General features: G+C 39.9%; 1 protein-coding gene across 1 annotated transcript; it reads left to right on the forward strand.

Annotated features, from left to right (window-relative positions):
- Positions 1-14,247: 14,247 nt before the first annotated feature.
- On the forward strand, positions 14,248-15,417 carry LOC149460286 (olfactory receptor 6C3-like). The gene has a single exon (XM_089679935.1). It carries the CDS (start codon positions 14,458-14,460, stop codon positions 15,367-15,369), a length of 912 nt encoding a protein of 303 aa, XP_089536061.1. The 5' UTR covers positions 14,248-14,457; the 3' UTR covers positions 15,370-15,417.
- The last annotated feature ends 601 nt before the right edge of the window (positions 15,418-16,018 follow it).

Raw genomic sequence — 16,018 nt, forward strand, 5'->3', positions numbered from 1 at the left:
TAGACCTCAGTGAATTGTTACTGCAGTAATATATGAATACACGAATAAGAAAAAATAAACCTTCTGCGCTTAAAGGACTGGATATGGCATATGTGGAAGGATCTTCGTAGACCTTAGCATTAGAACCAATAAGGGAGTGCTGTGCAGCCCCCTAGGGACTGGGGTAGCCCAATACGGCACTAGAAAATAAAAAAGGAAAAGGGGTGCACAAGCCTTGTGCATCTCCGTCTGAAATGGTGCACAAGTTCCACAAGCAAAAAGGATGCCTGAGAGTAGCTGACGCGTTTCAAGGAGTGATCTCCTCTTCATCAGAGGCTCTGATGAAGCATCCTTTTTTCTTGTGGGACTTATGCACCATTTCAGACCATGGACTATTGTCGGTCATGATATGCCTGTGTACATTTGTTGTTTGTGAGTATATATCTGCTACTTTGTATGACTGAGGTAATGTGCAAGGCTTGTGTGCCCCTTTTCCTTTCTTATTTTCTAGTAATATATGAATGTCAGTCCTAATAAAATCACATTAACAACAATCACTTTATCATTATTAAAAAAGAAAATATCAGTCCCCCAAGGAAGGACAGAATGTAGCCTGGAAGGCAATAATGACAAGTGTAAGTACCGCTGCCCCTCCACACCCACCCTCCCAGGGCCTACAGGAGAGAGGGCTTCTAGGTGCTTTCTTAACCAGTTCTCCCTGTGACAGTGCTGCAAGCCTGTTTTGGAATCTCTTGCTTTACGATCCTTTTCAAAAGACAGCCAGGTGGATGGTTAATTGTAGCTTGGGTCTGAAGAGGTTAATTTAGAGGGAACCAAGCGCTCCTCATAGAGACTGTGTTACTGATCCATGAAGAGACTGTTGCCAGTCCGTGTAGAGACTGTTGCCACTCCAGAGTAGAAAGTCCGGTATCCTACATTTTCTGATGTTTGTCCTCAGAGTTATTGTTCTATTCAAGCTGGGCATCCCATATACCTCTAGACCCAATCCAAGTTGTTCATCCCTTAATAAAACAACAAAAATAAGACCATGGATCGGTTACTGACTCTGCATAAACGTTGGAAAATGCGTGTTGTCTGGCTGTGTAAGACATAATGGGGACCCAAAAACAGCAGCTCTCAAAGGGGTAATGCTATATTCTCTTTATTGTGGTACAGAAAAATGCCCTCTTGCCATTTTCTAGGCTAATAGGCAAGTGATTGTCAAACACATGGCATGTACCAAATAAAAAAAAAATGAATAGAAGCACTATTTTTAGTAATGCTTCAGGTGAAATATTAAAAATGTAAAATTCAGTTACCACTTGCCCCCCTTGTTTGCTATTCGGCACTGCATTATTTTAAGTAATAATTTCACGGTCATGCAACACTGTATCCAAATGAAATTGGGCACTGGGATCTCACCAGGAGCCCTGAGTCCCCTACTAAGAATCGGGACCTGAAACTCCTGGTTCTGGATCACCTGATCCCTGTCACAGCCTCTGATTGGCTGTCACAGTGAACAATCACTGTGAATCCCACTCAGGTGTTTTCTTTCTCTCTGAATGATTATCTCTCTCCTCGAAGAGAGAAAAAAAAATCTGTATGTAAAAAATAAATGAATTAATAAAATAAAGAAAAAATACTTGGATCGAGGTTTGATCTAGGTCGTGTTTGGGTCAACGGTCAAAAGTCAGGGCTAAAAGTCATGGTTAGTATATTTTGGGCACAAGTTTTTTTTATTTAATTTTAGATTAGTATCAATGTCAGTTAGTGTCAATGTGGTTTGGATAGGATAAAAAAAAGCAAAATGAGCATTGTTTCTGGGCTATATTGCAGGTGCAAACAACAACTCATATGCACATATGTGGTATCGCTGAGATTGTTGGGAGCAGAACTTATTTTGGGTTATTTGTTGGTGGTAGGTTATGGTAGTAGCAAGAATTATTCAGCTAAATTTAAAAAAATTGGGTTTTTTACTATTTTTTGACAGTTTTCCTTTGATAAAAAAAACTGAAGTTATCTATTACCATTTACCATCAAATGAAAACCCAATTTGTCCTGAAAAAAACAAGGTATAATCCACCTTGATGTACAAATTATATGCCATAAAATGTTCCAAAGGAGAAGCGGGAAGCTCAACTCCCTGCAGCCCAAATTGGGCCTCCGCGGCATGGCATAGTAAAAGGTATGTAAAGAAGAGCTTATTTGTCACACCAGTCCGTTCCTTAAGAACATCAAAGGAGATAAAGACAACATCCTACCTGTGAGACATATTTAATTCTCTTATTAATCCATCATGGAGCATCTGGGTGATAACAGAGTTCCTTGAAGTTAGGATTACACCACAGGGGTGCATGTGGACTAATAGAAACCCTCTGACAGAAACTTTACTGATGCAGACCAAGTTAGAAAACATACATCCATAGGCGAGGATTTCTGGCACATAGATGGTATCTGGCAATGAACTGCATCCATAAATCCCCCGGGGTAGCCCCATAGAGCTGACATAAGGGCGGTGGAGGGAATGGGAGCATCTGCTTGAAACTGGTGGTAGACATAGGTCAGTTGAAAGGCTAGAGAGTAATTGTGAAAATTGGGACAGGTCAAACCACGTGTAACAGAAGCCTGCAGGGAAGCCCTGGTAAACCAAGGATGGGAATTACTCCAAATAAAAAGGAGGATATATTGTAAGGAGTCAATATGTCTGAGCAGACCCTTCGGAGGAAATACAGGCGAAGCACATAAAGAACATAAAGAAGTTTGGGGGGAAAATAATTTTTACTAAATTTTTGCGCACGATAAGATTGGGAGGTAAAGAGGTCCATGCACGGAGCTTCAGTTCAATATTGGACAGAATAGGGGAGATGTTAAGAGATTCATAATCAGCAAAATTAGTAGTGACAGATATTCCCAGGTATTTAAACCTAGAGGACAATTTATAAGATTGGATGACGTGATTGTAGCTGTATTAGTGCACTTGCGACAGAAACAATTGAGTACTGACGTGATACTTTTTTTATTTGCACTAACATACAATTTGCATGACAAGCTGTTGGGGGTAAGATTTGATGTAATCATTGGAAATAGTAGGGCCTAGGGGAAATTCAACTGATTTATCCCAACCAACTTGGAGACCCGAGATCACTCCAAATTCCTCCACCACCCAGATAAGCCCCTGAAAAGAGGATTCATAACCATTTAAGTAAATCAATGCATCATCCGTTTGTCCCAGCATATGCCACTGATCGCTGGTGTTTCCCTGATGGAGATAGCTAACATTTCAATGACCAATGCGAACAAAAGGGGCAACTCTGACGAGTACCACGCTGGAGACAGAAAATATGGACGATATCCTGATTAGTGCGTACTCTAGCACAAGGATTAGTATAAAGAAGTTGAATCCATTTAATAAATGGAAGGCCAAATCGAAATCTGGACCGTGTTTCCCACAAAAATGACCACCTAACAGAGTCAAATGCTTTCTTGTTATCAAGGGCCAATACCAACCCACTGCGTTTATGATGTGCAGCACCAAAAACATGTAGATTAAGTCTCCTGATATTGTCAAACATACACTTGCCAAGCATAAAACCCAATTGGTTGGTTATAGGATCAATTTCTGCTTGTAGCCCAAACTTGTCCTCGAATATCTTAACCTCTGGATCCAAAAGAGATAAAGCTCCAAACACCAAAGTGTAAAAGATGTATCTCTGAATGTTTAATGCAAGACAAGAACTGTTATACAGTACTCAGTAGGTGTTTCTTAATTCAGGCTGACCAATGAAACATTCCACTCTTATCAGGATAGTTACATGAAGAACAGAAACTACAAATAGCTGAGGGATACTATATAAGGTGAATCCGTTTACAGTGAAATAGAAACTATTCTCGGGAAACGAGTTACAAAGTTGCGAAACAAAACTCAAAACCGAAACTAACTGTTTACACATCTAGAAATGGAGGCATTATAAAAAATAAATGCCAGTTAAAAAGATATATTTCCTTACAGTCGGGATGCACAAGTGAAAGAATGACCTTACTCAAGCATAGTGACAGCAAGAATGTCCGTGTAGACTTGATACCAGTCGGTAGGGAGGCTGTCCAGTCCTGGGGTTTTGTTAGGAGGGAGGGAACAAATTGCAACAGCGATTATGTCCACCATCAGAGGTTTATCCAGAAGCTGTTGGTTTGAATCAGACAATTTAGGAATGGTAATTGTACTAAAAAAGGCCTCCAGAATCTCTGTGGGGGGGGGGGGGTTGTGAAAAGGTCAGTGTATAGATTTCGATAGTAAGATGCAAAGGTACTGTTAATCTCCAACGGGTCAGCAGTTACCGACCAGTATGGCATTGTAATACTAGGTGAGTCCAGCCAAGACAAATACGCCAGCAATTTCACATTCTTCCCACCATGCTCATGAAAATGATCAGACAAATACAATTGTTGTTTACAAGTCATTTCCACTGTGTGGAAATGAAGAGATCTGTGGGCTGTAACCAAAGCAGTATGGGAAGCAGGGGAAGGATGGGTAGCATAATCAGAATGGGCAGAGTCCAAATTCACATCTAACAAGTGCAAATACTCCCGGGCAGAGGCACGATGGGAATTAATGTGACTAATATAGGAGCCCTGAGTCTCTGCCTTAAAGACATCCCAAGTAGTGGTGACAGGGGTCGAGTCCAATAGTCAGGCAAGTACTGCTGCACCCTGTCAACTATCTCTTCCAAAGATACCCACAAGGGGCTCAATCGCCAGGTCCTAAAGGCTGGTTTATTACCCAATACTAATTTGATGGGAGAGGGGTCGGAAATGACTTGGGAGAGATACTGTAGGTAACTGACTGTACCCAGGGCAATACGTTAGGAGAGGCCAGCGCATAGTCAATACAAGACATAGACCTTTTTTTTTTTAGATTGACAAGAGTAGGTCCGGACATTAGGAAACTTCCAATGCCATATATCTACATAATTGTAGGCCACATACTAACAATCTACTGTCAGAGGACAGAGGTTTCAGTCTGTCCAGCGTAGGATCCAACACAGCAGTGAAGTTCCCCAAGAGGAGCATATGGCAGTGTGGAAAAGTGGCCAAAGGCACCAAAACCTCTGTGAGAGTCACGGTTACTCCCATTGGAGGTGCATATACTACTACCAGTATAATTGGAATCGGCATAGATGGTGACATGGAGAATCACATACATGCCTTGTTGGTCTGAGAGCACATGAATACATGTAAACAGAAGACCCTTATGTACCAGTATAGACACCCACCAATTTGAGTAGGTGAAGTGGTCCGCCCAAGCCACTCAGTGCTTCTTCAAAGCCATGACCTTCGAGCCCATTAAGTGTGTCTCCTGGAGACAAAGGACATGCAGTTGATGGGCCTTGAGGAATTTAAAAAATTTGGGGGCGTGATCTGGATCTGGACGGTGGCGTGATCTGGATCTGGACGGAGGCGTGGTCTGGATCCAGACGAAGATGGCTGCTTAGACACACAGCTCTGACACAGGACGGTCCTTCCTGCACCTTGTGAGGGTACCCAGCATGGCAAAAATGGGAAAATCTGATCAGAGCACTTTGGCAACCCACTCCCTTAGGGACTCCAGCACACAGCTAAGCTGGAATATTACCAAAATATTTAGAACTCAGCAGTGGAACATGGCGGCCTCAGCCCCGACTTACAGTACATGCAGTAGCAGCAGACATCAAGGAGATACTGTCGGCTGCAATATCTGGACCTGAATATAAAAGCTATAGCCACGAGACATGAGGGGGTTGAGGAAAGCACAGCATGCCATGACACCACTATACCTGAGATGAAACTAATCACTGACACTCATACTCAGTACTTGCAAGATATTCATTGACATCTCAAAGATCTCGACAGCAGAGGTCCCCACAACAATCTCAGAATTAGAGGTCTCCCTGAGTCAGTAGAACCCAGTCATCTTACTCAGGCTGTAATTGCTATCTTCAATGACCTCCTGGGCAGACCTTGAGACACGCAGATTGACATGGAACGAATACACCAAGCCCTCCAACCCAGGGGCAGAGATACAGACCCACCTAGAAATGTGATCTGTTGCGTTGTAAATTTCTAGCTAAAAGAAGAAATTATAGACTCAGGGGCTACCTTCTCTATCATGGAACAGAGATCAAATTATACCAGGATCTCTCTCAGATCACAGAAACGCAAAGATATCCGACCTTTGCTTGACCTCCTAAGGAAACAAAAGATACCACATCACTGGAAAGTTCCCTTTTGTTTATCTGCAGGTACTGCCAGCCGCACAGCACAACCGAGAGTCCCAGAAGACTTTTGGGCTTGCTGGATGCTGACGTCTGTGGAGAAAATTGAGTCACGAGCGCTGTAGTGAGTGTGCGGGGAACAGGAGACTGTTATACCATTTGCTGTTTTATGCTGTTATACTGGTGTCGGTGAAGACACCCCTTTTTGTGAGTGTAAATCTTTATTAAATTGTTGGATACTTTTATAAAAAAAACTGGCTGCACCATGATTTTTTCTTTCATTCCCAAACATGACCTCGGTGGAGAGATATAAAAAGAGAGTGATATAATGCTCCTGGAACCATTATATTGAGTGGTGGATACCTACCTTATGGATGATTGTGTAGCTATTGATCATCACACCTGAGAAGTTGATTCATTGCATCTGCTCCCAGAGCAAAAAGCGTTTTTTGCTGATCTAGAGATTGATCAGCATGGAGCTCTGGTGAGTTACCCAACTTTACTTTGGTGGTGGATTTTGGCACAATTTCTTTGAGAGCACATGAATTTGAAAAGGATTTGTTTGGACATTTGAAGAAATTCAGAATTGAACATTTTTTTATATTCACAAATTTAATTATTTAAATTACTTATGCACTAAAAAATAGTTTTGCACATAATTTTGATATTTTTTTATATTAATTGAGAATAGATATATATATCTTTTGCACTAATGTTTCTACACTAAATTAGGAATAGTTTGTGGTTTTAGCGCATTCCTTTATTTAAGTCCCAGAAGACTTACCTGCATTCTGCAACATTCTTGACATCCCCTGTGTAGAGCTGCCAGACTGGTAAGGTGACCTCCACCTCCCGCCACAATCTCCTGAAGAACCGATGGAGACACAACACCAAAGAAGGCGACCTTCCATACCATAGCCATAGCTAGAAGAGACCCCCGTAAAACTCATCTGTGGGCTTCCCATTGAATAAGAGGTCTAATATCAGGTGTACTGTTGTTCTCAAAGTAGGTCTCTATATGTGTGCAGATGGTGTTCGCATTTACAGGATCAGTCAGTAAAGTAATGTCCATGTTTCAGTATAGGGCAGTCTCCATGTTTCAGTATAGGGCAGTTGTTCTGGGAATTTGAGGGTCATAGTAATAGGGTGATGATCCGATATGAACATCAGTTCAATAGTAGCTGTTTCTAAGAACTGGAAGTCTTTTTGTGTGATCCATATAAATCGATTCTTGAGTAGCAGTTGTATGGTGGGGAAAGAAAGTGAAGTCTTTGCCTCTAGGATTGAGAATGCGCCAGGAATCCTGTAGTTCCAATTTGATCTGTCGGAGAGCATGATATGGCAAAGATGAGGTGGAGGAGGTATCCTCAAGTGGGTGCAGTGCTAGATTGAAGTCTTCACCGAGGATAAGGATACAAAATTGAAATGACGCTAGGAGTGTAGCTATGTTACGGAAAAAGCTTACTTGAGCAGAATTAGGGCTGTATATATTTGCTAAGATCATTGACCTCCCCCAAATTGTGCCTTTGATGAATATATATCGATCTTCCTTGTCTGATACTGAGTCTATGATTTCTAGTGGTATATGCTTGGAAATGATGATGACAACTCCCTTTGTTTTTGCCAGTGGGTTGGTAGCATGTCATACTGTGGGGAAATCTCTGTTAGATAATTTAAGGATGCTGTCTGTTCTAAAGTGAGTTTCCTGTAGAAAGATAGTCTGTTTTTACCTTTTTCATGTTAATGACAAGTTTTGAGCTATTTTCTGGTATTTTAGTATTTAGCAATACAATTTTAAGTGAAAATTGTGTTGATTTATATTGCTGAGGGGCCATCTTAGAATATCTTTGATTCAGTGCAATTTCCGTAAACCTTAAAATACGTTACCAAAGGATATGGAGGAAATTATTCAGATTTAGGGTGGATTGTTTGGTGTCGTAACATTTATGGGAAATGGGAGAAGAGAGAGAGAAAAGGAAAAAAAAAGGGGGGGGGGGGGTAAGAAGAGGAGGGTAGTTTGGTATTGCGGAAAATGCGGAGGGGGTTTGGGAGGGGTGTGGTATGAAATGCAGCGAAGGAAAGGAAGTGAAGTTAGAATCAGAGGGAGCCTGTTATTAGACTAGTTTAATTGTGGGATAAAAGTGCCTATGAGGCTAGAATAATCCAAAAGCTGGGTTAGACCAGCTAATCTGCTCTTTGATTTGAAGGAGGTGTGTGTTAGACAATTTCAGCTCGAGTTTGCAAACTCTGCTGCGGTGGGAGGTGGTAGAGATGGCAATATAGCTGTATCAAAAAGAAGAGGTTTTATAAATGTAGAGTCATGTCAACACATTTCGGGTCCTAAGGTTGGCTAGTGTGAAAGGGAATAACGTGTAAGAAGAGGGTTATAGGCTAAATGTGAGTGTGTGTGGGAAGTCTGGTAGTGCAGATATAGTGGATTTAGTTGTGGCTGAGAGTTAGAGCATTTTGAGACATGGCGGCTCCTTTCTGTATTTCATCCAGAACTCTGGTAAATGGAGGTATTAATGTAGTCATACTGCTAGTCGTGTAGTGTGTTCTGCCCATAATAATAAGGGTAGAGCAGAGAGGGTGGTGCCATTGAGATCTGTTTAGTAGATGGTATATGGTAGGCAGTCTAACAATCTTTCCCAAACCATAATTGTAGGAGTATTGTGTTTCCTACCAGTTAGAGGGCAAATTTAATGTATGTTACAAGAGTATAGTCTGACATAAATTATAATTAGCAAACTTGAGGCCATGGGTATTATGTATCAAATTACTATATAATAACCCTTATATAAACAAGAAAGCGTTCTTTTTCTGGATTTTGTGTATCCCACACTTGTTGTCTGTATCCCCCATTTATTTCTTCTGTTCAATAAACTTTATTTGGAAAAAAAAAGTTTAGCCCTTTTAAATTTGGAGTTTAGGCCCCGCACATTCCAAGAGATAAAGGTAACATTAGCCATTAGAAACCATTAAAAATATAATATCTGAGTAGCATTCTGATGTTGAGGGAACCACGGTCCATATTTGCCAATGGAGAGAGCATAACAAATGCACCACATTCACCCAGCTGTCACACATACAAACAGCCAAACAACAGAACAGAATGAAACAGAGAAAAAAATAAAAATCGTCCCACAATGTACAAAAAGGAAAACTATCCCATACCCCTGCCCTACTCAAAAAACACAGAGCGGGCTTCATCCCAGAACTGAATCCTAGGTTGGGAATATGACCATAGGGGATAATAAGATTCAAATCACAAAAAATAAAAATATAGGCATATATACAACGTCCATTTCAGCTGAGTAGGAAGAACCTCCCCAGAGGACAACCATGGGCAGATATTCACTAATGCCCAAAAGAGTTAGCCACAGGAGAGTCCCCATGAATAGGTGCCTTACCACACAGGCTACCCAAAGAACTGCAAAACAGGAAAAAAGGGTAAAATGAGGGGGTCCCATCAGGTTGTAGAGGGTGGGGCCGAAGGATGCAGGGTGTAATTAGCAGATTCCAGCCATTCGCGAGCACTCTCTGGAGTAGAGAAGAAAAGTGCTTGGCCTTGGTGGGTCATCCTCAATCTGGCAGGAAACAGCTTTGCGTATGAGAGATCATGCTCATGCAGCTTCTGCTTGACATGTTGGAATTAAGCCTGCAGCTTCTAAACCTGAGTGGAGTAGTCCAGGAACAGTTAAAAGTCTGTCGCTGTAGTTAAGTAACCGGATGACCATTGGGCGAGGGAGGTTACCCAGCGGGAGAGGCCTGCCCGGGACCCTATGTGCTAGTTTGATGACAAAGCAGGAGGAAGAGCACTCCCTACCGAATTCCTCTATCAACCAGCTCTCCAAAAAGGCCGCAGGATCAGAGCTCTCCACTTTCTGAAGCAGGTCCACCAGGTATAAGTTGTTGCGGTGGAGCCTATTTTTCAAGTCATCCGCTGTCTCTTGCAGGGATTGGAGCTTAATTGTACAAGTTGTCAGTTTAGGGGTGAAAGGATGAATCATGTCCTGCAGTTCACTGATTCACTTTTCCATGTCAGTGACCCTCTCCCTGATTTTATGCGCAGGATAGAAATGTCCGCCTTCAGCTCCTCCACTTTACCCATAAGGTCAGAGTGATTTACTTTAATGTTGCCTAGAAAGTATAGGTTCTGGTATCTCTTCCAACACCCCAGAACTAGAGGTAGTCTGCAAGAGGAGCTGCGGCAGTGCTGAGGTCAGTGGAGAAGCAGGTGGGGAGGAATCTTCACCAAAGAGACCTGGAGTGGAGGCAGGAGATGGGTGCTGAGCCATCAAGCAGTGGCGATCTTGGCAGGAGCATGTGGTCATACTCATCCTAGCTGGAGGTTGTTTTTTGTGCCATTCCATCCACCAAAACAGCTGCAGGTGAGATAGGTGAGTGCCAGGAATCCTAGGGTGAGAGCCGGGCTACAATGTGCAGGATAGGTAGTGCAGGATCGGCCAGGATATCAGAGGTTCTACAGCTAGGAGCATCCGCTCACATCCCACTTCTGGTCATGCCCCCTTGCATTTCTGTATTAAACTGAATGGGTTGTTTCACAGGGTAAGGGTTCACATATATATATTAATTTATGCATGAAAATGTACAAATAGATGTGGCTGTTGCTTAAAATAGCCCTTTTAGCTATACTATATTAACCTGAATGTGCCTTTTCCACTATCCTCATACTATCTATACACCCTACAGTTCAAACCTCAGTACAGCAAGAAACCTGGACCATAATGTATGGCTTGACCCAGGTAGCATTTCCATTCTCCTCCACACTGGCAGACCACATGGTTTGTACATTAGGGCCTATAGAGAAAACTCTATAGGCCCTAAATATTGCAAAGTGTAGGCTCTGGCTCCTGGACTGGCTCACCTGTGAATATTAGATCTGTGGTGGGAGAATAAATAGCATGAGGAGGATGAGGGGAGCTGTTGGCATTAATATAACCAAAAGTATTGGTATCCTTTTAATAGGATCTAGTAAATTTTGAAATAGAAGATAATATGTAATGTGCATAGAGTAAAGCATACACTCTAATATGCATTTTACCCATGGACACCCACTTTACAAAGTTATTTTAATTCCAGCCCCCCACCCGTCAGATCACATTGCAGATTTCCACTCAGCACCAAGCAGTTTGCAGGAAGAGACTGACTCCCTCCAGATAGGTTAACAGACATTCATGAGCTCCTGAGCTGAACCTGTACAGTTAACCCTTCCAGACCCCAGTGTGCATGTCTTAACATGATGTCATTACACATCTCAAAATGGGGACAGGGCTCTAGAAGTGGCACTTGCAGGTGGCAACAGTTTTTCTAAAATTATAGGGGAGGGAAGTGGTGCAGGAAGGGCTTAGGGCATGTTAGGCTCTGTTAACCAATAAGCAGCAATGAGTGATTAAGATCTTTGATGTTTGGACAACCTAAGCAGAAAAGCTTAAGTGTAGAGACCTTGGAAAAATAAAAAGGAATAGAATGAAATGGTCACTGTACTTGACTTCCCTTTTGCAGGGACAGCTATTGATGAGAAGGACTGGCTTGCAATCGGCACTCCAATTCATCCCAAAAATGTTCAGTAGGGTTGAGGTCAGGGCTTTGTTCAGACCTCTTAAGTTCCTTCATGCTAAACTATTAAATTCCAGCAAGCCCTCTAAGTCCTCCACTTAACTTGGTCATACAATGGATTTTTTTTTTGTTCATCCCTCTGAAAACACATATTTCTCCATCCCCACAAACGAAGTGGATGGAGGATTTCATCCCATCCAGGACATTGTATTTTGACATTGTCAAAGAAAAAGATGACTTTGAAGCACAAAAAGAAAAAAGGAAACCCATTTGCTTTTACTTTTGTGAGTATGTTCTAAACTTTTTTTACTGCCTTTTAATAAAATACTACATTTAGATTGTGGTGCCTTCTGTTTTTCAATTATTCTGACATCGGCACCTGCAGTTGCTGGTCTGGAAAAGTTTTCCAACATGCCCCAACAACAAAAGTCGATCAAACATGCAACATCTGTTAAGCAGGGACAACGACACATTTTGCACATCTTTGCTGATGGACATCTGAGTGCTGCAAAGACTCTTCAGAGAAAGCCTCCTGGCGAGTTTATGTATGCATAGCAGATTTTGTATTCATTCTTATAAATAGCCTGTTTATCCTTGGTCCCAACAATCGACAACCAGAAGGACAGATTTTGCTATCTCTGCCAGGGTAACCTTTTAATGGGGTAATTAGTATTGTCTGCCTGTTAACTATGATTTAGAGAGTGTTAAAAATGTAGGAATAGGTAAAAAATTACAAAGTAAACCAAACACTGTCCTTGTTCACTTTCAACTACAGTTGCAAGAAAAAGTATGTGAACCCCTTGGGATTACGTGGAGTTTTGCATGAATTGGGCATAAAATGTGCTCTGAACGTCATCTAAGTCACAACAATAGAAGAACACAGTCTGCTGAACATAATACTACACAAACATTAGATGTTGCCATGGTTTAATTGCACATAACATGTAAACATTCACAGTGCAGGGAGGAAAACGTATGTGAGGCCCTAGCTTAATGACTTCTCCCAGAGCTAATTGGAGCCAGGAGTGAGCCAACCTTCACTCCAATCAGTGTGATGATATTGGATGTGTTGCTGACAGCTGTCCTGCCCTTAAAAAACACACACCTGTTTTGGGTTTACTGGTTTCAAGAAGCACTGTCTGATGTGAACCATGCCTCGCAGAGCTCTCAGAAGACCTACAATCAAGAATTGTTGACTTCCATGAACTTCCATGGTTTTCCACAAACTTTTAGAGTGTGTTTGTAGAATGAGTTCTGATTCAGCCAAAAGAGTTTTATGCAAAGTGAGGTAGTTTGCAACCACCATTTCAATTCAGCCCTATATCGTTCAGTAGTATTTAGAGCAGGGCTATGTGCAAGCCACTTGAGTTCCTTCACTCCATACTATGCTTTTGTGGACTTGACTTTGTGCACAGAGGCACAGTCCTACAGAAACAGCCTTCCACAAACTGCTGCCACAAGGTTGGAGGTGCTCAATTGTCTACAATGCCTTTATATGCTATAGCATTAATAACATGCGTCAATGGAAACATCTGAACTCAATCATTTTAAGGGGGTTCCACATAATTTGGCAATATGGGCATGTTCAGCAATCTCATATAATACAATGTCCATGAACCTCATACAGGTGTCAGATGTCTACATGCCTATGGACAATTAGTGTATAATGGTGAATGCACAAAGAGCTAGATGACAACTTAGATAAAGCTGCTACATGTACTGCAAATATCCACTATATCAGACTGGTTAATATTGTTGCTTCATGTAAAGCATTCTTTATATAAAAGTTTCTGATCTTTCCTTGCTTCATCCAAATAACAAAAACAGTTCAACTTTAATTTGTATAAAGCACTTTATATTTAGAATCACAGATGTAGGTCTATCAATATAATTGACTAATTAAGAAGAATAATATGCCAGACTGAGCCTGTCTGGCGCTTGGGGAACTAATTACAGATAGCTAGATCTACTATATATACTACAGGTATGTTGTTCAGAATTCTACCTGCAATAATTAATCTAATATGGCGACAAAACGACTCATACATTTTTTTGTTCACTACATTTTTTAGACTTAATGGAAGATCTGTAAGAATTAGTCTAGCTGAAGAGTTATTAAACATTGGTGTTATATTTCCCTTGCAAAATGAAAAAAAAAAACAATGACTGATTATTAATATTTTATAATATTTATTATTTTTAATTGAAATATAGATATTAACAGCCTACTTTTTTATCACTGTATGTTACAGTTTTAGAAACCTAATTTGCAACTATAGAAGTACAAGGAGCAATAACATCTGTTCATCCTTTAAAGGCTGCACTTTCGGCTTAGTAGTACAACACAATAAATATGTTTTACTGTTCCTCTCTTTCAGCACAAGTATATCAAAGTTAAAATCAATCATTTGTGGTCAGTGGATAAATTAAAACCAGTGCATATGTAGGAGCAAATCCATCGGTATTCATTTCTGGTAAGTGCATATTATAGGATGAACAAGTCTACAGATTACATTACTCCATGTACCTGTTAATACACTAAAAACAGTACTTCGTAAATATTTCAGCTGCATTTTGCAAACGCCCTCAGAGAAAACTTTACCTCTAGAATCTGGTTAATAGTTTTTTTTAACATTTTTATTTCATTAAAATGTTTGTAAACCAGACACATGTTACATATTTTATCGTCAAAGGAATATCAGAAGTACCCGAGCTGCAGGTTCCGATATTCCTTTTGGTTATGACTATATATATCATCACTCTTGTTGGTAATATGACCATATTTGTCCTGGTCTGCCTGGATCATCACCTCCACACTCCAATGTACTTCTTCCTGGCCAACCTATCTATTGTGAATGTGTCTTCTTCTACAGTCACCCTACATAGGATCCTAGTCAATTTTATCACACAAGATAATACTGTGGGGATTTTTGCATTTATGATGCAGTGTTACTTTTTTGGATCATTATCGGGCATTGAATTATTTATCCTGACTGCCATGGGTTTTGATCGATATGTGGCTATTTGTAAGCCTTTGAACTATCACTTGGTCATGAATTTTAAAACTTGTGGCCTGCTGGCTTCATTTTGTTGGTTTTTAGGTTTTATACAAGTCATTCCTTATTCTGTCCTAATGGCTAATATCTCTTGTTACTTATCCAATGAAATCAACCACTTCTGCTGCGACCTCACTCCTATAATAGAAATGGCTTGCAGTGATGTCTCTGTTTTGAACACCCTGACTTTTATTCAAGGGATAATTCTGTTTGTCATAACTCCGTTTTGTCTTACATTCATTTCTTACCTTTTTATAATTATTGCTATACTAAAAATATCTTCTAGTTCTGGCAGACGTAAAGCCTTCTACACATGTTCGTCACACCTCACTGTCATTGTACTACTATACATGACTCTGATTTTACAGTATCCAATACCAAGTAATGGCTTGGGCATAACTAAACTTTTCTCCTTGTTTAGTGTTGCTATTGTCCCCATGCTGAATCCATTTCTATATAGCTTAAAAAATAAAGATGTCAAATCAGCTTTTAGACGAAGGATGTGATGGAAAAAAAACTGTACTGTGAACACAAGTCTTCAGTAAACACAAACTATCAACTTATATGGTTGTGGTATTTCTTTTTTTAAAAAATAACTTTATTGAATTTTATAAAATATCGATATTTATAAAACTGCATTGAACCCACATATTAGTGACAAGCTAAATGTCCTGTAACAGGCCTGTTATTTTATTTTGAGTTCATGGAAGAAAAATATATTTTAAATATACTTCCCAAATATATTGACATTTATTTGAAATACTACAATTTTGTCCGTATTCAATATATTTCAAAATATATTTAAATATATACATACACGCACTGTATGTTGAAATGCATTTTTACTATAAAATATAAGAAATATATTTTTTAAAATACATTTTCAATTACATTTTCATATACTGTTTGTCTTAAAAAATACATTTAATCTATATTTTTGGAATGCATTGAACAAATATATGTAAAAATATATGTTAAAATGACTTAATGTGTTAAAAAACATCTGAAGAATATATTTAAAAAATATATATTTTTACAAATTTGTTATATATATATATAATATATTATATTAAATACGGACAAAATTGTAGTATTTCAAATACATGTCAATATATTTGGGAAGAATGTTTTTAAAATATATTTCAAATATAATTT

Source organism: Staurois parvus, unplaced genomic scaffold (genome assembly GCF_062004578.1).
Source record: "Staurois parvus isolate SC_StPar_1 unplaced genomic scaffold, SC_StPar_1.0 ptg000232l, whole genome shotgun sequence".
In the NCBI taxonomy this organism is placed as follows: Eukaryota; Metazoa; Chordata; class Amphibia; order Anura; family Ranidae; genus Staurois; species Staurois parvus.